Source organism: Echiichthys vipera (genome assembly GCF_963691815.1).
Source record: "Echiichthys vipera genome assembly, chromosome: 18".
Taxonomy (NCBI): Eukaryota; Metazoa; Chordata; class Actinopteri; order Perciformes; family Trachinidae; genus Echiichthys; species Echiichthys vipera.
Window position 1 is genome coordinate 13,709,701 of NC_139843.1, and position 23,886 is coordinate 13,733,586.

At 41.1% G+C, this 23,886-nt stretch overlaps 2 protein-coding genes across 2 annotated transcripts; both read left to right on the plus strand.

Annotated features, from left to right (window-relative positions):
• Positions 1-943: 943 nt before the first annotated feature.
• Positions 944-10,873, plus strand: LOC310960553 (carnitine O-palmitoyltransferase 1, liver isoform; the record flags this gene model as incomplete). The annotated part of the gene is made up of 18 exons (XM_083932273.1): positions 944-1,084; positions 1,809-1,948; positions 2,308-2,479; positions 3,211-3,312; positions 3,639-3,776; positions 3,974-4,051; positions 5,504-5,611; positions 6,038-6,125; positions 7,821-8,016; positions 8,104-8,292; positions 8,390-8,495; positions 8,566-8,682; positions 9,020-9,184; positions 9,360-9,488; positions 9,722-9,877; positions 10,012-10,122; positions 10,469-10,561; positions 10,751-10,873. The coding sequence occupies 18 exons, from the start codon at positions 944-946 to the stop codon at positions 10,871-10,873; spliced, it is 2,352 nt and encodes a 783-aa protein (XP_083788399.1).
• Positions 10,874-20,064: 9,191 nt separating this feature from the next.
• Positions 20,065-23,627, plus strand: LOC310960850 (troponin T, slow skeletal muscle-like; the record flags this gene model as incomplete). Its single annotated transcript, XM_083932677.1, has 12 exons — positions 20,065-20,087; positions 20,219-20,232; positions 20,322-20,348; positions 20,711-20,729; positions 20,836-20,893; positions 20,996-21,112; positions 21,248-21,325; positions 21,442-21,555; positions 21,657-21,766; positions 23,156-23,246; positions 23,332-23,372; positions 23,582-23,627. 12 exons carry the CDS (start codon positions 20,065-20,067, stop codon positions 23,625-23,627), a joined length of 738 nt encoding a protein of 245 aa, XP_083788803.1.
• Positions 23,628-23,886: the final 259 nt, after the last annotated feature.

The window sequence follows — 23,886 nt, forward strand, 5'->3', positions numbered from 1 at the left end:
ATCAGTTTCAAGCTGACTTTGCTTTTGAGAGGACTCATACATAAATAAAGTGTCTCTTTTTGAGCTTCTCTTGAAAAACGCTCATGCATAAGATGGATGTGTTTTGCGAGGCATAAATGCACAAATGTTGCAATTCATCATGAGTTTGATGAATCATCTGTAAAGTCCTTCACAGCACTTGCTGCCTACTTCAGAGCTCAGTTCCCCGTCACTTGCATTGTGATCACAGTGAACAAAGCATTATGTCGCTGTTGGTCGTTCACATAGTTCTTTTTGATTATTTTTCTTGTTGACTGTTTGCCGGCAGTGTTGTAATCTGTGGGCTCCTAATGCCTCTTTCCTACTGCATGGTTTGGATTGAGTCAATAACCTTTGGTACCAGGTGCTTTTCTTTATTCTCAAATAGTACCCCCTCAATGTAAATGGGAGTGAGTCTAGGATTCCCTTTCTCATGCCCTATTATGTCTTAAGTTGTTGATACCAGTTATATAGATTTGGTGCTAAATTGAACCATATTTATCTTGAGGTCAGAGGTCAAGGGTACCCTTTGAAAAATGGCAATGCCAGTTTCTTTCTCGCCATTTAGCCTCATTTTGGAGCGTTATTCCTGTCAAGCTAGCATGTGACCTGGATTCTGTTTAGTTTCGGATGATACCATCATCTTGACTGTAACGTTAAGCCTCAGAAGGCGGGTCGCCTGACTGTTAAAAGGTTAAACAAGTTTGTTTGTACATATTTACAGGGCTACATTCAAATGTTAGCAAATGTTAGTCACCATGTTTGATAGTACTCTTGTGTATGTCTAAGATGTTTGAGGTTCAACTGTCCCTTCATGCCTTTAGGTTGTTGGCTGTCTATTAACATTTACAGCTAAAGGAAGCCTTTCTTTTTCCTCACTGTTTCTGTGTCCTCACATCTGTCCCTGTCATCGTGCACAGTCATCATGGCGGAAGCCCACCAGGCGGTGGCCTTCCAGTTCACAGTCACCCGAGAGGGCATCGATCTGCAGTTGTCCCACCAGGCTCTCACTGAGATCTACCTCTCTGGTGTGCGCTCCTGGAAGAAACGTATCATTGGAATCAAGGTATCCCCACTCTGGCTGTGCACCTGTCTATAATATTCACATATGTGCCTGTCTTCATGTCAACACTTGCGTCTGTGTCACAGCTGAATTATATTCTGTTGGCCTGTTCGTATAGTGGTTTTAATGCTTTTGTTCATTTTCTGATAATTCTTAGATTTTTAGAATAAGAAAAGACTTGAACTTGGTACACTTTACTACAGTTACAGTTACTTATACTTTCATGTCGTTCACTGAAACGTTGAAACTGGCTGAATGTAAGAGTGCTGTCTTAAATTAATTGTTAGAAATGTGTTAGTCTTAGTTGTATAACCCTGTATACAGGATGCTACAGAAAAAAAAAGAGTGAGGGTGCTCTCAGTGAGTTTTTTACTTTCATAATGTGTGGACTTCATCATCAATCAATAATGGATGTCATGGCTGACAATTTGCAGGTGGGTATCCATGCGTCTCTGTTTGATCCCGATTTACACCACTCATTTGAATAAAAGCGATGTTCGATGTGTAAGCATTTCATACCATGTTGGATATGCATCTGCAGAAAAGCAACAGCTATTAACAGTAAATCAACAGTTCTATTTTCTGTGATTTGTTTTGAAAGTCAAGCTGACGCCGAGCTATAAGCATTTTCATGACTAGTATTACTTTAATGTGATCATAACTGAATTATCGGTGATTGTATACAGAAAGAATGGAATTATAAATCTCCCCTCTGTTACGTTAACAGAACAGCGTGATAACGGGGGTATATCCTGCTAGTCCTTCCTCCTGGCTTTTTGTGGTCATAGCGATCCTGGCCACCATGTACACTCGCTCCGACCCCTCCATGGGACTGATAGCCAAGATACAGGAGCACCTTCCGGTCAGGTAAAACATTGTGTGACTCCATGAAATGGTTGAAGTCAATGATTAATCTTTTGATTCACGAGACACAAAATGTTCCCTTTCCCTCAGTGTACATTGCTTTACAGAAGTATAGATGTATTGTGTGTTTTAAATAAGCCTCACTAACTCCTTCCCACTCTTCCTTTTTCATAGTCTTCTGTAATATATTTCTTTTGTTTCTTTTTGTTTCTTCTTTACAATGCCAGTTTTCCTCCTCTCTCCTTTCTATTCTTCCCTTCATGAACAGATTTTGCATTCACTTTTGTTATTTGTTTCATTCACTGTTTCTTTTTTGCTCCCCCTTTCCCCTCTCTCCATCTGTCCATCTCCACCACTTCCAGCCAGTCTATGAGTAACCAGTGCAAGACGCTGGTGTCAGCAGTGCTCTTCAGCACCATGCTATGGCTCTTGCTCATCTTCACCATGCGCCTGTGCCTCAAGCAGCTGCTCTCCTACCATCGCTGGATGTTCGAAAAGCACGGCAAGATGTCCAACACCACCAAAGTCTGGGTGGTCAGTGTTGTTTTCACACCTTTTCCCATTGTTACTGTAAACCAACAATACTTATACTACTACTAATACTCCCATATTCAGAAACCTGTGCCGTTAAACGAGCCACCAGGACTTCTGTGCTGTTGTGATGTCACAACTATACTATAGACCTTTTTTACAGTTGTAAACATGTAAAAAACATGTTGCAGTGTATGTGAATGACATCAGCTGACAGGAAGTTAACAAGGGCAAATGATGTTGCCTAGCAACATAATTCCATTGAAATGGTCTATATATTGTACAATGCAGAGATAGGGCGCTAGAGATAGTGGCTCACCTGGTGAAGCGGGCACCCCATATACAGAGGCTAAAACTCTGTGACGTAGAGAGAGCAGATGTAGACCAATCAGAACAGACTGGGCTTTTTCAGGAGGGGGGCTTAAAGAGACAAAACGGAGCGTTTCAGAGGGTGAGTACAGGTATAATCATACGGACAGTATGAGGAAAATAATGTGTTTTTTGAACATTAAAGTGTGTAAACATGTTCTTGTAGAAACAAAAAATACAAGTATAAACCTGAAAATGAGCATGATATGGGACCTTTAATTTTATAATAGATTTTTATATCTGATTGGTATGACATGTAATATTATACAAAACTACTTGAAGACAAAAATAATTAGCCCTATCTTACGCCCTAACTTTAATATTTTCAGTGTGTTTTTTTCATAATGCCTTTGTTCTTATGCCAGGCGCTGGTGCGGATCTTCTCTGGCAGAAAGCCTCTGCTCTACAGCTACCAGGGTTCGCTGCCAAACCTGCCTGTGCCTGCCGTCAAGGACACAGTCAAGAGGGTGAGACATCACATGAAGCAGAGGAAATGACAACACGCTGATTACTGACCATGAAACAGATGGATCACTTTTTCACATTCATCATTTTCTGCCGCTGTTGTTGCACCAAATTTCTCGTTATCATTGCCTGAGTGTTTTATCTGGCAGCAAGCTTTGTGAAATAAAAATGCAAGATATCTATGCTGATTCTACATTGAGATTTTTTGACAGATGAGAGGTGATAAAACGTTATACAGTTTTTAGTAGATTCTGTATTCCTGTCGTTCATTTTATTTTTGCTTAACACTGCCTCCTCTTATTATTATTTAAACACCTCTTTTGTTTAGCACTTGGAATCAGTGCGTCCGCTGATGGATGACACAGAGTATGAACGCATGACCAAGCTGGCGGCAGAGTTTGAGAGCAGCCTTGGTAACCGCCTGCAGTGGTACCTCAAACTCAAAGCTCTCTGGGCCACCAACTACGTAAGTGTTTGACCACAGTGCTACTTCAAACTTCCCTTAAATGTCCAAAGCAAAGCACGCCAAAGGAAATTTAAAATTCCATTAACAATGTATATCTTTGTGAGGTTCTGGGGTTTGAATTATTTATCCCATCTGAATATGTAATTGACTGTTAGCTTTCTCGCAAAGATTTTATTGTGTTTCTTCTAATTCTTCAGGTCAGTGACTGGTGGGAGGAATATGTCTATCTACGGGGACGTGGCCCAATAATGGTCAACAGTAACTATTTTGGCATGGTATGAAAATCCTTTTGCTCTAAGAAATGTCCAGTTTAACCTGGTGTAGTCCTCACTTCACGTTTAATGGTGGACATGTTGACTGTACTAGGTTTATTTATTCTTTTTTATGGCCTTTGAGATATTTAAGGATTCAAGCTGGGAATCATTTGTGGGCGTTTGTTTAAAAAGTAATGTATATAATTGTGTGTTACTGCTCATTAGACTAAGGCTGGCACTCCTTTTTTATTAATCCTGGAAAAGTAAACTGCCGATTCATGTTTATTCTCAACAATTCTCACGATTGTATTCATACAACTTCACACATAATGAATGTGAATATTGTTTTTTAGGGCGCACTCACACTGTCCATCTGTACCGTGCCCCGTGCCTTAGTCTCCCCTCCCTCTCCACCCACGGGCCAGGCCCGTTTGTACTCACACTACCTGGGCCTCGGCGGAATGCTTCTTGCCTGTCTATACGTCATCACACCGTAACACTTAACACAGATTGATTGACGTCATCGCGATGCGTCGCTTTGTTTACAAATCTTTCCATAGACCTCTGAGTTTTTGTGCGTCTTGTGCGACTGTTTTTGAATATTTTCATCTGACCAAATCTGCAGTAAACACTCCACCTCGCATCACACCAACGTGAACCTTTAGCCGCCATTGTTTTGTCCGCGCATGGTCCGTCCTTCTTTTTTCTATGTCCAAACAGGCTCACATAAAATGACGTCAGAACCGCCATAGGCCTCGTGCTCGTGCTCGTACACGTGCGCACGCTCGTGCTTGTACATGTGCAAACGTGCTTTACAAAAGCCCACCTCTCCCAAACGGTCCATGGTCAAACGAACTAGACTTTACCTGTGAAACCTGTTTGGGCACGGTACGGATGGACAGTGTGAGTGCGCCCTTAGATATGGCTTTTAAAAACACAACTATTTCCTAAAGCCTGTAACATAAAGAATCCTTTGTTTTTTGATCGAGGGAACTGTAGCAGTAGTAATTGAGAACATACTCATGCACAGTCCTCTCTAAGCAGGACTTGGATCTTGATTCTGTAAGGCGTACTTACAGATTATTTTGTTTGGATGACAGTCACACTTTTCCTTGTTTTGACTCACCAGATGTAGATTGCAGGTATAAGCCTGCCATTGGCTATTTTACACGACAGTCTCCTCCCCTTACGCTATCTGCTCGTTACTGTTTTTAAAATCCGCTTCGCTACCTGAAAGCTCTGACATATTTTGATCATGCATTAAGGCAGGCACAAATAATATCTATATAATATATCGAATGGGGGATTTAGCCATTTTAATGCCTCCCCACATGCAAATGTTCCCCCAAAACAAGTTCCCGCCCAACACTATTTTGCATCAGCTCGGTACTATAGCAGAATGATAATGGGTGCATCAAGATCTTTCACCAAATGATTCTCCTGACTTCCTGTCTCTGTGCGTTTTCTCCCCAGGACTTTATGTATGTGACGCCGACACCCATCCAGGCGGCCAGGGCAGGCAACAACCTTCATGCGATCTTCCTATACCGCCGTAAACTCAACAAAGAAGAGCTTAAACCTGTGAGTTTAGCCATCAGTCAACCCTATTTCATTTCTCTTTGCTATGGCAACAGAAGACTTGGTAGTCAAATGTCTCAAATGTATGAGACACAATAGAGATGTATGATGGTTGTATGATTGTGTCTTGACTGTGGTGAGTAACATCTATTAGTAATTGTTTGTGACTGTTTATTGTAGATAAACATCCCTATTCATTTATTTAGTTTTCATGTTTATGTGAAGACACTTCCCTCATGTTCTCCCACCATTCTCATCTCTCACCCCTTCCCTTTCAAACCTCTCTTTCACTTGCTTGATTTCTCTTGATTTACTTCCTTCGTTTCCTCTCATTCTTTAAAAAAAAAAATCCCTTTTTTTATTTGATTCTACGGTCCCTCCCCTGCTCTCCATTGTTCTTGCCTTCCTCCTCTCCTCTCCCTTTCCCAGAACCATATACCAGGCACTGTCATTCCTCTGTGTTCAGCTCAGTGGGAGAGGGTATTCAACTCCACACGCATTCCTGGAGAGGAGAAGGGTAAAGAGACTGACATGCACACGCACACTGCGGCAATGTGATGTTTCACACAGTGCTGATATATGATACAGTCTGAACGTTAGCAGACATGGCAGGTCGCTTCAACAAGTGAGCAATGCTAAGACAACACCGCTTCAGAGATGACGAGGCAAAACGAAGGTGTCGGAGCCCTCTGGAGTTTTAAGCGTGGGATAGATAATTGTGTGAAAGACTGCGTGTGAGCTTGTGTGGTGTCAGGAAGCAAGGCGCCGTGATTCACTGAGTCATAATATGTCTGCTGTACAGGCCGTCCTGTCATCTTTCATCTGTCTCCTCATGCCTTCTGGTCTCATCACAGGTCTGACTGGGTTTCTAGAACGGGTCTGTCTGTAACTAATGTCTTTTTTCTTCTGCCCACTCATTTTGTTTTTTTCATCTTTTCCTTCCTCTCTTACTTGGTTCTCTTTCCATTTCTCCTGCACACTCCTGCATTTCTTTACTGTTTTGCTTTTTTTTCCCTCTCTGTCTCTCTCTGTCTCTCTCTCTCTCTCTCTCTCTCTCTCCCTCTCTCTCTCTCCCTTCCTTTCTTTTCACCCTTGCTCATCCTTCTTTATCCTGCTCAGTGGTTGTTGAGGTCTGCAGTTCCTTGCTGTTCTTATCAGTTTGAACGGATGTTTGACACTTGTCGAATCCCTGGAACACTAACAGGTAGTATTATTTTTTTCACACAATTTAAGATACATCCCGGTCCCATATATAGTAAATGTTCCTTGTCCATTATGTGTATGAGCCAACCTCTTGATAATCACCCTGTCAGTCATTTCAAATTAGAGACCACAATGAAAACAAAGCATCCTCAACATTTACTCAGGCTCCAATTGTTAATCAGACCTTTAAGGGATAGTTTTTTAAAAATGGAGTTGTATGAGGTACTTATCTGTAGTCAGTGTGTAATCTCAAGCAGACGATGGTTAACACACTGCCAGTTCGGAGAAGCAGACAGCAGCATTGGCAGTGTACACATAAGGGAGACAGATATGTTTGAGTCTGACTTCCCACGCTTCATGGAATAAACAAATACAAGAAAATACAAATGAGTGATTGTAACAGCGAGGATTAAATGCCATTCACTGTGGAGAAGAGAGGAGCCGGAAGAGAAACGTTTGCATAGGGAGACTGACCAGCCGAAAGAGGGGGGGGGAAGACTGACTGCAAGGTAAAGCAGTGAACATGTTCTAAATACAGTATATGGCACATTTAAAGTGATAGATCTTTTTTTAGATGGCTAAAATACGTCTAGAGTGCTGCCAATGTTACCTGCCTGTGGTCATACTTACTGTCACCTATTGTAGGTAACACGCTGAGTATCCATAAGTACCTCATACTTTTATTTTAAACAGTGCTTGTGTGGATGGGATTTTTTTTGACAATGAAGAAGGCAAAACACTGCTTTTAAAAATACCCATGCAGGGTGGACGGGGCCTTAGAGTCATCTGAGTTATGCGCTCTGGCGCGGTGCTCGCACACTCCTTCCTGATTCATGCTGCTCACCCACCGAATATTCGCTGATGTTAGAGTTGTATTGTGAAGTTTCACCGTTCATCTGTGGATTATACCCTGCGTATTAAGAGCATCATCAATGTTGTATTTTTGTTTGTATGACATGCCTTTGACTCAATTTACAAAATATCTACTTCTTCCTTATTATGTGCGAAGACACTGTGCAACATTGGCAGGACAGTGACTACATAGCGGTATACCACAGGGGTCGCTACTTCCGTCTTAGGATGTACCAAGCGGGCAGGCTCCTGTCGCCCAGGGATATTGAATTCCAAATTCAGAGGATCCTTGATGACCCTTCATCTCCCTCAAAAGGAGAGTCCAAACTAGGGGCCCTGACTGCTGGAGACAGGTCAGCTCGACAAGCCACCGGTGCTTAAATCACACGGACAATACATCCTTATCTAATGTCATCATTTTCCTCTGCAATGTTTCCCAGAACTCCATGGGCTAAAGCCAGAAAGAAGTATTTCAGCAGTGGGGTCAATAAACACTCTCTGGACTGCATCGAGAAAGCCGCCTTCTTTGTGACGCTGGACGACGATGATGAACAGGACATAAAGGCAGATGACCGGGCTAGTTTAGATTTCTACGCCAAATCCTTGTTGCATGGGAAATGTTATGACAGGTAATTTTACACAGGTAAACTGACCACTGTCTTGTAAACATGTAACTCGTTAACTAGTTTTCGTAGTTGCTTAATCTTTATCTTGGTTGTCATGCAGGTGGTTTGACAAGTCCTTCTCAGTAGTTTTTTTTAAGAATGGAAAGCTGGGTTTCAATGGAGAGCACTCGTGGGGTGATGCACCGGTGGTGTCACACTTAGCCCAGGTAAGGAAAGATTCCAAACTGTTATCATCTGGTTCCGAGAGGCCACCACTAATAACTCTGTGTTTTCCAGCACACCATGTCCACTGACTGTTTCCAGCTTGGTTACAATGCAGAGGGTCACTGCAAAGGAGAAGTGGATTCATCTCTACCACGACCACAGAAGCTCGACTGGGAAATCCCTCCAGAAGTAAGTTATCCAGTCACACGTTCCCTAAATTCCTTTTCACCTTTTACAGGACAGGGTCTTACTGCCTTGTTGGCAACAATCCAAAAAGCAACAAGCCAGTGAGCACCATGGGGGGACTAATGGTTGGCAAATCCGCGCCATTGGTAGGAATAGTGCCCTTCTCAAGTTACGTGTTTACATAGACAGCATTCATTGCCCAATACCAACCAAGTGGTTAACGCTGACTCATTATTTTGTAACAGTATGGAAGCATGGCTCTCTCTTTTGAAACAACAGGGCGATGGTTATAGGTGTCACAGTCCTGTCGATGTTAACTGTTCGGATGTGTCTGTTTCAGTGTGAGGAGCAGATCTCCCAGTCTCTGGCGGTGGCTCAGGCTCTGGCCGATGATGTGGACCTCCACGTGTTTTCCTTCCAAGACTTTGGCAAAGGAAGGATCAAGAAGTGTCGAGTCAGTCCAGATGCTGTCATTCAGATTGCTCTTCAGTTAGCCTACTATAGGGTAAGCCTTTCTGTGAAGCAGAGTGTGTGTGTGTGTGTGTGTGTGTGTGTGTGTGTGTGTGTGTGTGTGTGTGTGTGTGTGTGTGTGTGTGTGTGTGTGTGTGTGTGTGTGGGACTAGTACTGTCAGTACTGTGACTATTATCTGTTGTATGTAAGTTTTATTTTAACATTTCAGGAACAGAGGAGATTCTGTTTGACGTACGAATCCTCCATGACCCGCCTGTTCAGGGAGGGCAGGACCGAGACAGTTCGCTCCTGCACCAGCGAGAGCTCCGCCTTTATTCGAGCACTGGAGGGTGGAGAGGTGAGACCATGGAAACTGTCTCTTGATTTTCATCATTTTTGTACAGAGTTTGAGGAACGTTTTGGTGTTGGAAGTGCCTCAAAAGGAGACGATTATGGGCTCCCTTCAGAAAATGAATCTGCATTGCATTTTTTTTCTGTCTAATTGTTTTTTTCCTCGCATACATCATACAGTGTTTATTTTTAACATGTGCTATGCCTAGCAGTCATGCCACCCGTGTCGTTCTCCCCCAGGCAGCAGATGTGTGCAGGCGTTTGTTCCAGGAAGCAACAGAAAAGCACCAGCAGATATACCGTTTGGCTATGACTGGAGCTGGCGTTGACAGACACCTCTTTTGCCTCTACGTGGTGTCCAAATACCTCCGAGTGGAGTCTCCTTTCTTGAAAGAGGTTTATTTCTTTCCCTTGTAATTTTTTATATTTATCAGCCGTTCCAGTTCAGTTTGAGTATGTTTCTGTTCAGTAGAGCCAATGCAACAGCAACTTCAGAAAACTGACGCAGTGGCTTCCTGTGGGTATTTCAGGTTCTGTCTGAGCCCTGGCGGCTGTCCACCAGTCAGTCTCCATTACACGTGGAGCTGTTTGACTTTGTCAACTACCCAGAGTACGTCTGTTGTGGAGGAGGCTTTGGACCGGTCAGTGCTTAATTTACAAAGTCATTAAACAGTTGCCTGTGTAATAACATTTTCATTTACACCATGCCGTAGCTTTTAGTGGTCACTCTTTCAGTATTTCTTTCCAATGGAAGCAGCTAATCTTAAAGGGATAGTTCAGATGTTTTGAAGTGGGGTCATAGGAGGTATTCATCCATAGTTTAAACATTCAAACTATGAGTTGTTGAGAAAAATAACTGTTCCATTCCATGCTTTTTTTGCATTCTTGACACTAAAAGTATACAGCAAATATTTTTTACATTTTTGTTTTGAAATATTTTTGGGACAAAAAAACGTAGGTTCTTCTTTTTTTCTATTTCTTTTTCAGGTGGCAGATGATGGTTATGGGGTGTCTTACGCCTTTATGGGAGAGAACATAATTAACTTCCACATCGCGTGCAAGCACTCGTGTCCAGACACTGTAAGTTTATTGAGAATGGTAATATACTATTAAGCTGCATAGAAAAAAGTCCTCAACTTGTTGTGAAGGTAATTGTTTATCAATTATTTTCATTATTTAAGTTTATGAAGGCATATGACGTAAAACCTTTCTGGATTAAGCAAATTCCTGATTTAACTCCTTATTCTTTATTTTATGTCTCCTGTGCAGGCCGCCTACGGGTTTGGTGGTCAGATCAGTAAAGCCCTGCATGACCTGCTGCAGCTGCTGAGTCCACACCAAACACAGCTCAAGACAAAGGAGAAGCAGAAAGAGGTCAAGAAATACCTGTAGGCTGTTACTCAGGGGAAAAGAGAAGGTGTGCAAGAATGTCACACTGTGAAGTGAGGAAAGACAGGGTTTTTTCCCCTTGTGTATTGGGAGAAATTCATAGCCAGCTAGATGATATTAAAGGGGACAGCTCCATGGGGAAAACTGGTCAAATGGAGGGGATGTTTTTACTGATATGCATCTGTATTTGTGTGCATATATTAGCAGTTTGAGAAGGAAAAAGGTCAACAAATGGTCAAGAAGTGTGATTCAAGTACAACACGGTCTATTGTTTTTGTCAAGCCAGTCAAACCATTGAAAAAAAAACAATATGAATTGTTATTGTGACATATTGTAACACCTTATTGCAGGGAGTAATTTAATACCAATTCAAGTGCAGTATGTCTTTTTGTGCCACTAATTTTCTGTTGTTTATATTGTTTGGAAAATGTATTAGGAAGCGAGTGATGTATCTTGAGTCACGGCACATTAGCACAGAGAGAAAACACGCGTGACTGTACGTTTTTTCCATCTGAATGCAACATTGCTGTTACACAAATCCTATAAGTCTGACTTCTCAGTGTTTACTCATATATTAATCTGCTTTCTACTGAAACAACATGATTGTAATGCCATGCTGAGAGTGCCAGGCTATTATATTCAATTCCAGCTCACCCAGGAAATAACCTTTTTGTTATGTTTTCAAACATATTCAAAATGTACATACAAATAATCTAGGTCAATTTTTCTTTCAGTGGCAGTAAACATTTCAAACGTACCAAGTTAAAAACTGCTGTAATGAACTCCAGTTATTTCACTGCCATGTCTGTTTTGTTATTTATTTTACCACTGTATAATTAAAGAAGCACTGTAACAATGCAAGCTATATTTATGAACATCATGTGCAGGTATTTAGACTTGAGCAGTACTGCAGGGCAGATGTGGATTACATGTGGAGTGAAGCCACGTGATTCAAATAGTTTTTCTGTTCTTCATAATGATTGCCTTTTCTGTTTTCATTTGAGCTTGTCTCGTTATATTACTATGGTCAGCCTTTATAATTCAATATTATGGGTGAACATAAAGTCATTCTTAAAGAAGAAAAGCCACGTGTTTGTTTTTGTTGCCTCATGAGAGTATAGTCACTGCACTCCTGTAACACTGTCAGACTCATGATGGACGGTTAAATGATATTAAGATCAAATCAATGCAGCACAACCACAATCCATTTATTCCATTCTTCTTCAGTGTGAGAAGTAGATGTCTGTATTACCCAAAAAGCAACTACTGACTTCATTAGATGAGGTGCAGCTCCCTCCAGAGCCTCAAAAGGGTGTTTGCATTCCCCTAGAAGATAATGCTCACAGGCTTGGAAGTTGGATCTATTTTATGTTTCTGCAAAAGAACGCAGCACACCCGTTGTTTTCTAGGATGAGAAGTAATAATCGTTATTCATAGAGCACTTTACAAAATCCAAATCACTAAGTGCTTTGCAAAGAGTCATCCAATAATCGTGTTTTAAAACAACATTAAAACATTTCAGTGTATAAAGACAAATCCAGTGTAGAAAAGGGGTACAGGAGGAACATAGAAGCATTTTCAAAGGAAAAGTCAGGAAAGGGACTGATCACTGACTCAGCCAACGACTTCAGCACAAAAATAAAGAGATACCGTGAATATGAATAATGTGCCCAAGGAGAAGCATGTACTGTATAACGAGAATAAAAGTGATCCCAAATTAGACCCCTGAGGCACACCATACTTCATAAAAAACAATTAAGAGACATAGTAGTTCACAGACACAGAACCTCCGAATACTACTAAGATGAAAACTATTCTTAAGCTGTGAATATTGAAGAGAGCATGACATTTTTTTTAAAATTAGCCAAATAAATACATGATACATAGTGTGTACAATGTCAGATTTAATGTCTTTTTATAATCCGTATTAACCGAATGCATCACAGAGCACTTTACAAAGGGCATTTGAAATGGGTCAAACATGGGCTTTCTTTCAAATACATCAGGCTGGTTGTGGTTTAATTTCTCCTCATTAATGTGAGTATTTTAATGTAAACAGCTAATGTGCCCACACAGATGACAAGGAGTGGATGTTGGGCACTGCAGATTACTTCATAGTTGCGACTTAATTCATTCAACAGGCTTTAGAGACTTTCTTCTCTTCTTTTTTATGGAAAATCTTCCCATCAGGCTGGACTCTCCACTGAAACTTGACCCCCTCAAACTTTTGTTGGATCTGTGGAAGCAAGAACAAAAACACCTGCATTCAAATTAGATACTTCTTTACTTTACTCACTTCGTTACTGGCAGTGAAGAGACAACTTCCTTACTACCATCAGCAGCAAACCCATGTTTACCATAAACAAAAACTTACTTGCTTCATAATTTCTCCGCTCACAGCAGAGTCAGCGAAGTTTAAATTCGACTTAATTTCCATCTTCACAATTGTTGTTTTTCTCGGCTCTATGAATAAGAAACAGACATAATCAAGCATCCCTTTGGTTTGTTTTGTTAAATGTATCATGTTCAGGATGGCATTTAAAAAACACATACTGCAGAATTAAGTTCTCACCTTTATAGCAGTAGAAGGGAAGTTGGGAAGTACAGCTTCTGTCGTACCACTCTTTGTCAGTGGTCCTAAATAGGACACAGTTTCCATCATTATTTGGCTGAGAGGCATCCCACTTTCTGAAGGAACTGTCACTCTGATCCGACCATTTCCACTCATCTCTGAACAAACCGATCCAGGAGAAGGACGGCGATGGCACATTTTCTTTAATCATTTGCTGTACCGCCTGATTTTCAGTCCAGTTCCTCACACTGGCCAAGTCGGTACCATTCAGTCGACAGTACTCTTGGGCTTTCCTCCATGATTTCTCTTCAAGAACGACATCAAACCCACCGGACCCCTTGTCTGTGAATAATGCAAAAATTACAGGTTAAAAGTTTTGGAGGGAATGGGGAAAACACACACACTAGGTGGCTATAACCTTTCAAGCAATTAGACTATGAACGCGATACTCCAGTGATCATGTGTCGAGATCAAAATATGCTGAAACTCATGCAATGCCATAAAGTCTTCATCTAAGAAGTCTTTCTTTTGTGAAACCAAAAAATACAGGTTGAAAACTATTTGGATGAAACATAAATACCACTCCTTCAAGCATGTTTTCTAGTATAGCGTCTTCTTTGGCAAGTTGTGGTGCGTAAAGCTGTAACGGGCTCTTTACTGCATCCTGAGGCTAGAGGGCGGAGCCTGGGGTAGGCAGTTGAATTTCACCTTTGTTGGGCAGAAATCCCATTATAATCTTTTATGATATTGTAATTTGAGTGTTCTGAAAGAAAGCTAGAGCTCTGCACCTCCTCTTGGCTCTGTTTTCAGGCTTTAGAAAATATAGTCCGTGACGGGAGCCTTTGGCCAATCACAGGTCATTTCAGAGAGAGAGAGCGTTCCTATTGGCTGAGGACAGAGAGGGGAGAGGGAGAGCTGCAGGAAGAGGTCTCCCTCTGCTTCAAATTCTGGTGTTTAACTGGTGTTACTGCAGCTCTTAGTTAACAGCTAGCTAGCTATATAGGGTTAAGGGTCAGGCTACAAGACAAGGTTTGGGTCAGAGTTACAGTAACTCCATTTCAACCCCTACTGAAAAACTACGGTCATTGAAGTGCTGCACAAACTGAGAATGCAGACGCCACAAGGGGGCAACAACGAGCCCATTCCAGACTCAAAAACGTGCGTCGACAAGCTGTACAGGTGTGATTAATGCTTTATTTGAAGTTTCAAAAATGTGTTTTTCAGCTTCAAAGGAGAAAAGAATTCAAGGATGAGGATTAACTGGTCAAATATCTGTGTGACCACCTCACCGCTAACCTACAGCTATTCTAGATAACGTCCACAGATCACTTCTGGCCTCTCTTTGGTGAAAAATGCACCAAAATGATCTTAAAACATGTCCCTTTTACACTTCAGTCTTAGAATGAATCAAACAAATGTGATAAAATGTTAATTAGTGATCTTTAGAGGTGCTGAGAGTGTCACCTTTGGACAGAACCAGGCTAGCTGCTTCCCTGTTTCCAGTCTTCATGCTAAGCTAATCATTTAACTCTGCAGAAGGACTCGAAATGAACACATCTCGTAGCAAATCAATTATAAAAGACAGAAAAACAAGCTCAGTTGGATCTTGTCATTGCACTGTGTAATCCCCCACCCCCCACAGTGTGTGAGCTTATGTTATTTGTGTCTTGTGTGTAACCATTTTGCTTTTGTGCTGCCGTCTTAGCCAGGTCACTCCTGGAAAAGAGGTTTTAAATCTTCATTTGTCTTTTTTTTACCTTGTTTGATAAAGGATATTGAATGATTGGTTGATTGTGTAGAAAGTTAATAACAATAAGGTCATGGAGCTGTGCATCAAGAGTATGAGTGGGTTTACTATCTGAAGCATTGGTCAAATTAAAACCATTCTTACCTTTCTGACAGACAAAGGGAAGTGTTGTTTCACAGAGAGCACTGAGCCATTTCCCATTACCCCTCATGCCTCCGCAGTGGTGAGAAGAATTAGGTGAAGTGTCCCAGTTAGTGTATTCAGCCAAGCCGTGATAGGTCTGAGTTTCTACGACGGACCATAGCCAGGATGCCACCTCGGCCTTTTTCAGACCAATCCAGCGCTCTGATTTCACGCCACTGGCTTCTGCCACAGACATCAACTTCTGCATGTCGACCTGGCTGCCAATGGTTGCCAAGTCAGTGTAGTTCTCTCTGCAGTAACTCTGCGCCTCCTCCCATGTCTTAGCCACATTTATCAGGTAATACTCTCGAGGAATGTGTGAGCACAAAGCCATGCAGCCTGCAGACAGCCACCCAAAACATCAAATAAAGCTATTTTGATCATAACAGTGTGTATTTTCATATCAGCATTTTACAAAAAGACACTTACTTGAAGCCAGTAGCAAAATCACCAGATGGAGCATATTTTTCTAAGAAATTAAATAATAAAAGTTATACAAATGAGATTATTATATATAGTATTCTAGAGCTGCAATGATCAGTCGATTAATTGAGTCATCAGTCGACAGAATATTGTTATAATTAATAACTTAAAAACTTAAAATTCTCCAGTTTATATAAGTCAAAGCTGAATATCTGTGGACTGCTGGCTGGACAAAACAAGACATTTTATTGGCTTCAAAAAAGAAAAAAAAAACGTTTAATAACGAGTGAATGAAAATTTTTCGTGTACAAAATAGTATAGTATATAGTATAGTATAGTATAGTGTAGTATAGACGTCATATAGACCACTTCTCCACACTTCCTTTTTTCTTTTGCCCCAAAACAATCACATTTTAAGATATTTGCTCTAAAATAAGATTATATTTTAGAAATAATTTGTCTTACCCTTTGCACAGGCGTTTCCTCGTGAGAGTGAACTTCTGCAGGTTGCTTCATAAATGTGTTTTGGTCATGTTCAAAGTGCTCTCATATTTGTCTTTATGGAAATGCTGTTTGCATTTGACCATCGCAAGGGCATATTTGCATTTCACAGAAATATTTTAAAGCAAGTAAGTGTAGCTATGTAGTAAAAGCCAACTGACATACATGTTCTGTGTAGGACCTGTTTGTATAACCTATTACATAGACAGATAGATAAATAATCTTGTTTTTGCCTCCTTATTTTCTCTTCTGTCTCTATTTATCTTCTGCCACCTGTCTTTCTGTCTCTCGTTTCAGCCGTGAGGTCAGCAACAAACCCTTCGCTCATTATCCTGCCCGTCAGACTTCAACAAATGCTCCCAAAAGCTGTCAATAATCCACATACAGTCCCCCCAGAGGAGCCCTTATATAAAGCTCTGTCTCCCCTCTGGTCAGTGACTCCCCTTGTGTTCTTCATCAGGGAAACATCCTTCTCTTTTGCTGTTCAGGTATGTGCTCTGACTTTTACTCTACACTGTTCTTTACAAACCAGGGCGTTACATCTTGTACTGCAGTGGTTTCAGTTTGGAACAATCTCTAAGTGGCGTTATCACACTGTAATTGGTTGGCCTGTGTGGTCCTACCAAAAAGTGCACACCACTAGGTTTGATTTCTTAAAACTGTTTCTGGTGAACATTTTAAATGACATTATTAGACCAATTTAAAGGCGTTAAAACCCTTTACTCAAAGGACTTTGTTTGAAATTGCTATAATATTTTTTTTAATGATGACAATGGAGACGAATGATCACCAAAGCTACAGTTCCTCACCACTACAGAGCTTTTCCTGCCCTGCACCAATCCATAGACAGACACAAAGCTATAGCAACTCTTAGCTTGTTAGCATATCGATCATTTTAGCAGCTGAAGAGCCAGGTATGTCCATCAGGAGTTGGTAGACCAAGATCAGAGCTAAAACTAGAGTGAATATATGACGTGCGTCTTCAATCAGGAGGCCAACATGGCTCCAAATTAATGTTTTCACTGCTCCATGTCCGCTGGATGTGTAAATGGCAGCTGTTTGCTAACAAGTTTGCCATATTAACCTAAAATATGCCATTATGTCAGCTTCTTTAAACTCCCCAAAAGTGTCTAAAAAGTTAGTCCATTAATCTCATTTTTAACATTTAAATAAGAGCAAATAAATAACTGATTAAACCAAAGATGCATTAAAACATTTGACTATGATTAATGAGTAATTAGTCTAACCACTGACATCCTCAGACTTGTTTCATTGTACAATACCGCAGATGCAATATATTCAATATCTGCTTGTTCCAGTAACTCATCAAAGCTATATATAATGTTAAGACGGAGTGGAATATATAAATCAATGCAGTGTTTGGCATCTTTGGAAAGATTTCCACTAAATTACAACACAAATCAGCTGAGTTTTGATAAAGGTGTATTATACCTTAATTAGGATGGCTCCCTCATAAGTTATTCTTGGCGTGACCTTGGCCTCTCTGTCCGCCTGTTTGACCAGAATCATTCAACAGTGAAGTGATGTGATGAATTCCTCTCCCAATCCCTCATCTGCCTTTTGTCCATGTGCCCGGCGGTGTTTATTCTGATTCACATGCTCATGGTCTGAGATCTTGGCTAAAAACTAACTATGAAGGGATCTGGGAGACTTGGGCGGCCTCAGGGCTTGATCTACTATGATAATACACTCAAAGACAAGCGGTCTGGGAGGACTTTGAGTCGTAAGCATTGAAAATAGTGTTTTGAAAACTGGTTCATTGCTGGTTTATACCCTTTTCTTCTATTTGTTCAGTTTAACTGCAGCTCATCAGACGGCTTTAACTTTGTACTCTGACTTTGTGTAAATTCCTTATATCTCCTGTAAGTCCCACTGAAATACATACAAAAGCTGCTAAAGTACTGCTTAGGAATGCTTTAATATTAATGGTGCTCCAGGCACATTTAAATATCCCTTCAGTTCAGTGAGGCTGCGAGAAGATCAAATGATAATAGAGGACTTGGCTGGTGTTAATAGCAGCCCGCCGACCAGCTTTAATCTCTCCATCACACATTCTCTCTTGTAAATCAATTAAACAAGAAGGATTGGCCAGCTGATACCTCACTCTTATCCTGGGTAACAGGACACTATTGTCCCTCTGGCCTCTTCTATTCCTAGATCATTAGCTACAAATGGCCTTCCTCTTTATCTTATTCTTTGGACAAAAGCACTATTTTACTTTATGACATCAGGAGGCAGTCTTAAGTAAACTTAAGTAAAGTTCAAGTATATTTCCCTAAGTATATAATAGGTATTCTAATAAAATCACCATAAAAGTATACTTTTAAGTACAAGAGCAGTAAACTTTGAGTACACAACTAGTTTATGTTTAAGTTTTATTTTTTACTGTACTACAAGTGCACTTAAGGTATATTTTTATTTAACTAGTAATATACTTAGCTAACTTTTTAGTTTATGAATGTATAATACAAGTAAACATTTTGGTATACTTTTTTATAATTATATCTTGATAAAAAAGATATAAGTACAAGTTAAGTATAATTTTATTTGACTTTTCTGTATACTATGACATTGTTGTGTCAGAGCGTCACTATAAGACAACCTGACTGAGCTCAAATGTTGCATAACAGTGGCACAAATAGAGAAAAGCAAGTCCAGGAAAAAAACTGTTAAATTCCAGAGGCACTGCTAGCAATTGTGTCAGGAAAACCCTGACTCACAAATTAAATCATAAATCTTTTATGGGTGGGCGTAATGGCGTCTCTCAATCAAACTCTGCCATTAACTGGTTTCTGTTGCTCAAGCTACGCCACCTTGTTCATTGTTCTTATTGGTCGAAGTCGGTCGCAGTGCAATCCAATTGCATGCAGTGCTATTCTGAAATCCTTGAAATGCATACGTTGGTGCCGCCCCCTGAGTCAGGAAGGTCTATCACTCATTGCCAGACCCTGTACGTCTCATTAGATGTGGTTCTGGATTTCCAGAATAGCTGCTTATTAATGAAGCTTCCTTTTTGAAGATTGGAAGATTGTGTTTTTATTATTTCACAATATATATAGTCCAGCTTTAAAGTTTGTTTATTACTTGAGGGCTAATTCCAGTCAACTCATCACAACTGCACTTGGTCTGTGTTTGCGGCTAAATGCAATATTGGACAGACCCATGCTGTTGGCAAATTAAGAGCCAATTTTGTGATGATTTAAGATGCATGGTATATGAGGATGGTAGCCCTGTCAGCCCTCTAAAAGCAGAACAGAATTTAGAAGAATCATGAAAAAAGCAAATATTATGACATATAATAATGATAATATGTCACATAGTGAGCTTATACCGCTGCATATTTATAACAGTAACCTTTTGTTTTTTTAAATGTGTGGGTTTTGGGGGGCGGTTGTAGCTCAGTCCATAGGTTACTGGGCTGGGAACCGGAGGGTTGCTGGTTCAAGTCATTCAAGTCCCTGTGTGGACCATGAATGGAGAGTGGACTGGTGGCTGGAGAGGTGCCAGTTCATCTCCTGGGCACTGCCGAGATGCTGTTGAGCAAGGCACCGAACCCCCAACTGCTCGAGGCGCCGGTCACTGGCAGCCCCCTCGCTCTAACATCTCTACATTGGTTGCATGTGTATAGGTCCTGTCTGTGCATGTGTGTGTATTTCGGGCCTGTATGTGTGAAAAATAATAGAGTGAAAATTGAATATCCCCATTCGCGGGACTAATAAAGGAATTCTTCTTCTTTACAGTGTCACTATGTCTGATTTAGAAGATCATGGGTGAGTCAATCCAGTCAGCTAGAGTTGCCATTGTAATTGTTATTTCTCTCTCTTTTTTTTTTACATTCATGTACATGAGCTTCTGTTTTACGGCATGTCTGATGTATTCTTTTGATTCATTTTTTATTTAGAGGCCCTCAGGAGGGTAAGCACATTCACTCATTCATTCAGTAACGCAGCAGTTTCATCACTTTCTCTTAACTCAATCACTGTGACACTCTTTTCTTTCTCCAGAAGACGATGAGGAGCAGGGGGAGGGAGGTGAGACTGTGGTGCTGGACTGTGATGATTTAATAGTCTATGTCCTTTCACATAACACATTCAGATACAAGTTATAACAGCAACCTGTCAGTGAAAGCAGGAAAACCTTTCAAATGGAAATACTGACTTGCATATTGTAATCCATATTCTTGCAGCAGTTGCTGTTTATGTTTTAAGGCAGTACACAAGTCATGGTTATGGACACTGGACGTGAAGTGTTTTAAAGTATCAAAACCTCATTCATATTTGCTTTATGTCTTTTAAAGTTAAACTCAGATGCGTTGTGTTTTCAAACTGAACTGCTGTTTCGAAAAATGCACTGATTCACTTTTGTCGTTGCTGTTCCCGCTGTCATGTTGAAGAAGAACGCCCCAGATACAAGTAAGACTACATGGAGATATTATCACATTTTACCACAAAATGCATCGCAAAGAAGTAAAAGTAATCTGCTGGTGTATGTTGATGTTGCCTTCATGTGTTCTTATAGGCCCGTCACACAGCTCGCTGCCCCTAAAATCCCAGAGGGGGAGAGGGTTGACTTTGACGTATGTTCCTTCAAGGTTGTTATTAATGGAACATTTCATAATGACAGCATCAACAACAGTTGTTAAATAATCTTGATCGGTGTATCCACTGGTCCCTGTTAGGATATCCACAGGAAAAGGATGGAGAAAGATCTTTTGGAGCTTCAGACTTTGATTGATGTCCACTTTGAGCAGAGGAAGAAAGAGGAAGAAGAGCTGATTGGACTCAAATACAGGATTGTAATACCTTCCCCATGCTGTTTGTCCATTAGTTTCCCATGTATTTGTCTGACTGAGAGATTTTCCAGGATACGGTGATGTTTCTGATTAAAGAGACAGGTGCAGACGTCCAGCTGACAAGTTTTGTCTTTATAGGAGAGCCGCCGGGCAGAAAGAGCCGAGCAGCAGCGTGTGAGGGCTGAAAAAGAGCGAGAAAGACAGACACGGATTGCGGTATTAACCGTTTAACATTGTATTACATGTTTTTCTATTCTACGCACGTCAATAATCACAACAGTTTGCACATATAAAGATCACTTTAAATACTCAGCTGAAGATGACTTCCTCAGGTGGAGAGACAGAGGAAAGAGGACGAAGAGGCGAAGAAGAGAGCAGAGGATGAAGCCAAGAAGAAGAAAGTGCTCTCCAACATGGGGGCTCACTTTGGAGGGTTCCTGGCCAAGGTCATAATAATACACTCACAGGCTGGGGTGTCACTGTATTACTAACAGAGTTTACCTGTATCTGATCATCCTACAAAGTGACATGTGTTTGTTTTATGCAGGCAGAGCAGAGGCGAGGCAAAAAGCAAACTGCGAGGGAAATCAAGAAGAAGACTCTGGCAGAGAGACGCAAGCCATTGGCTATTGAGACCCTGAGAGAGGACGGCCTGCGGTAGGTTTAAGATCCATTAAAGACTGATGCATTTTGAGTTTTTTCTTGGTTGCTAGTACATTTGGGTCCCATATTGTAAGAGTAGAGGTTTCCATGTCTTTTTTGGGATTTATATAGCGCCTTTCAAGGAACCCAAAAGGTGGGACATACAACCAAACAGTAATACACACAAAGAACTAACATTCTAGGGGCCAAAGGCTAAGGTGATCAAGGTGGGGATGGTGCGGATGTCTGTGAGGAGAGAGCTCCAGAGGGTGGGGGCTGCCATGCTGAAGGCTTTGTCCCCAAAGGTTTGCAGGCTATGGCGGGGAATGGAGAGCAGACCTGAGTCTGGAGGAGGTCGGATAAGTATTGGGGGGGTGGGGGGGCAAGGGCATGGAGAGATTTGTAGGTCAGGAAGAGGATTTTGTTTGTGGTGCGGAACTTGACCCGGAGCCAGTGGGGGTGATGTGCAGGGGTGAGAACCCTAGCAGCTGAGTTCTGCACGTATTGGAGCCTGGCCAGGGTTTTACTGGAAACCTTGAACAGGACTCCATTACAATAATCCAGTCAGGAGGTGACGAGAGCGCGGATGAGGGTCTGGGTAACAGTGTCTGAGAGGGAAGGTCGGAGTCCGGAGATTTGGTGACTTAAGTCATGTCTGACCGTGAGGAAAGGGTGGAGTCAAGGATGATAGCTAGGTTGTGGACTTTTAGATTACAAAGCAGGTCTAGGTGCTATTCACCTTTTCAAAGTTGTAAAAATAAACATTCTTAAAGTGTCAAGTTTATTTCCTGCTGCAGTGAATGTGAATGACATCAGCTGACAGGAAGTTAACAAGGACCAAGGCTGTTGCCTAGCAATGGAATTGAATTACAAAGGTCTATATAAATACTGTGAAAGTATAAAAATGCTCAGTCTACATAGAAATACACACACACAACTGTCTTTAAATGACCCGTCTGGACTTCTGTACGCTTTCGATGTCACAACTTTACTATATTTATAGAGGTAGAAAGGGCCGCTACACTGAAGTTACAGTCATTCCCCGGCTGCAATGATGGTGCAAAGACGCAGAGAGCGGAAACACTGACAAATCAGTACGGATAGGGCTTTTTCAGGAGGGGGGGCTTAAAGAGACAGACACGAAAATGGGGTGGCTCAGAGACACAGGGTGAATACAGGTATATTCAGACAGTATTAAAAAAATAATAACATTAAAGCATGTAAACACGGTCTTGTAGAGACTCAAATGAGCAAACCTTTTAAATAAACATTCAGCACATTTTAAACCAGCTCCATATTGTAGGAATGCCAGCTCCCTAAGTCTGGCACATAATATTTAAAGCTGCTGCTGCAAAAAAGTATTAAGTGTCCTTTTATTAAGTTGTTAATGTTGCTACGTTTCAGAGAGCGAGCCAAGGAGATGTGGGAATGTATCTACCAGCTGGAGTCAGAGAAATTTGACCTGACTGAAAAGACGAAGAGGCAGAAGTACGAGGTGAGGTCATTTAGTTGAGAATACACGAATGTGTTTTTAAAAAAAACAAAATGGCTAATTTGTGACCTCAATATCTTCTTTTCAGATCAACGTCCTCCTGAACAGAATCCAACACGCTCAGAAATTGTGAGTCACTCCGCTCGTCACAACCATGACACAAACTTCACATGTCAAAACGTAGATCATGGTCGAGAGCTACTTTGCATCGACTATGCAAACACACCACGGATGTACGGCAGTAGGCGCATAAACACAGGAAATACCAAACTCACAGCTTTTAAACTTTACCACAGGACACACTTTACCATGACTACTGTTTTCTTGTCTCAATGCAGCAAAAAGGTCCATGGTAAGGGGAAGGTCGGAGGACGCTGGAAGTGAACTCACACAGGAGGCCCCGTGAAACTAGGAGACGGTTCACCAGTTTCAGGACAAGATTACAGCAACAAGATTTATGTGTGGCATTTATTGAAATACATCCACCTGCAATTGCATCTGTAATTATTAAAATGCATATATACATACAGTAAAAAAACATTTTCTAGCACTGTCATTTAAATTGTAAATTAAATTTGATGATTATTCTTATTCAAATGACACAAAATGAAGCAATATCACCTTGACTGTTAAATAAAGTGGG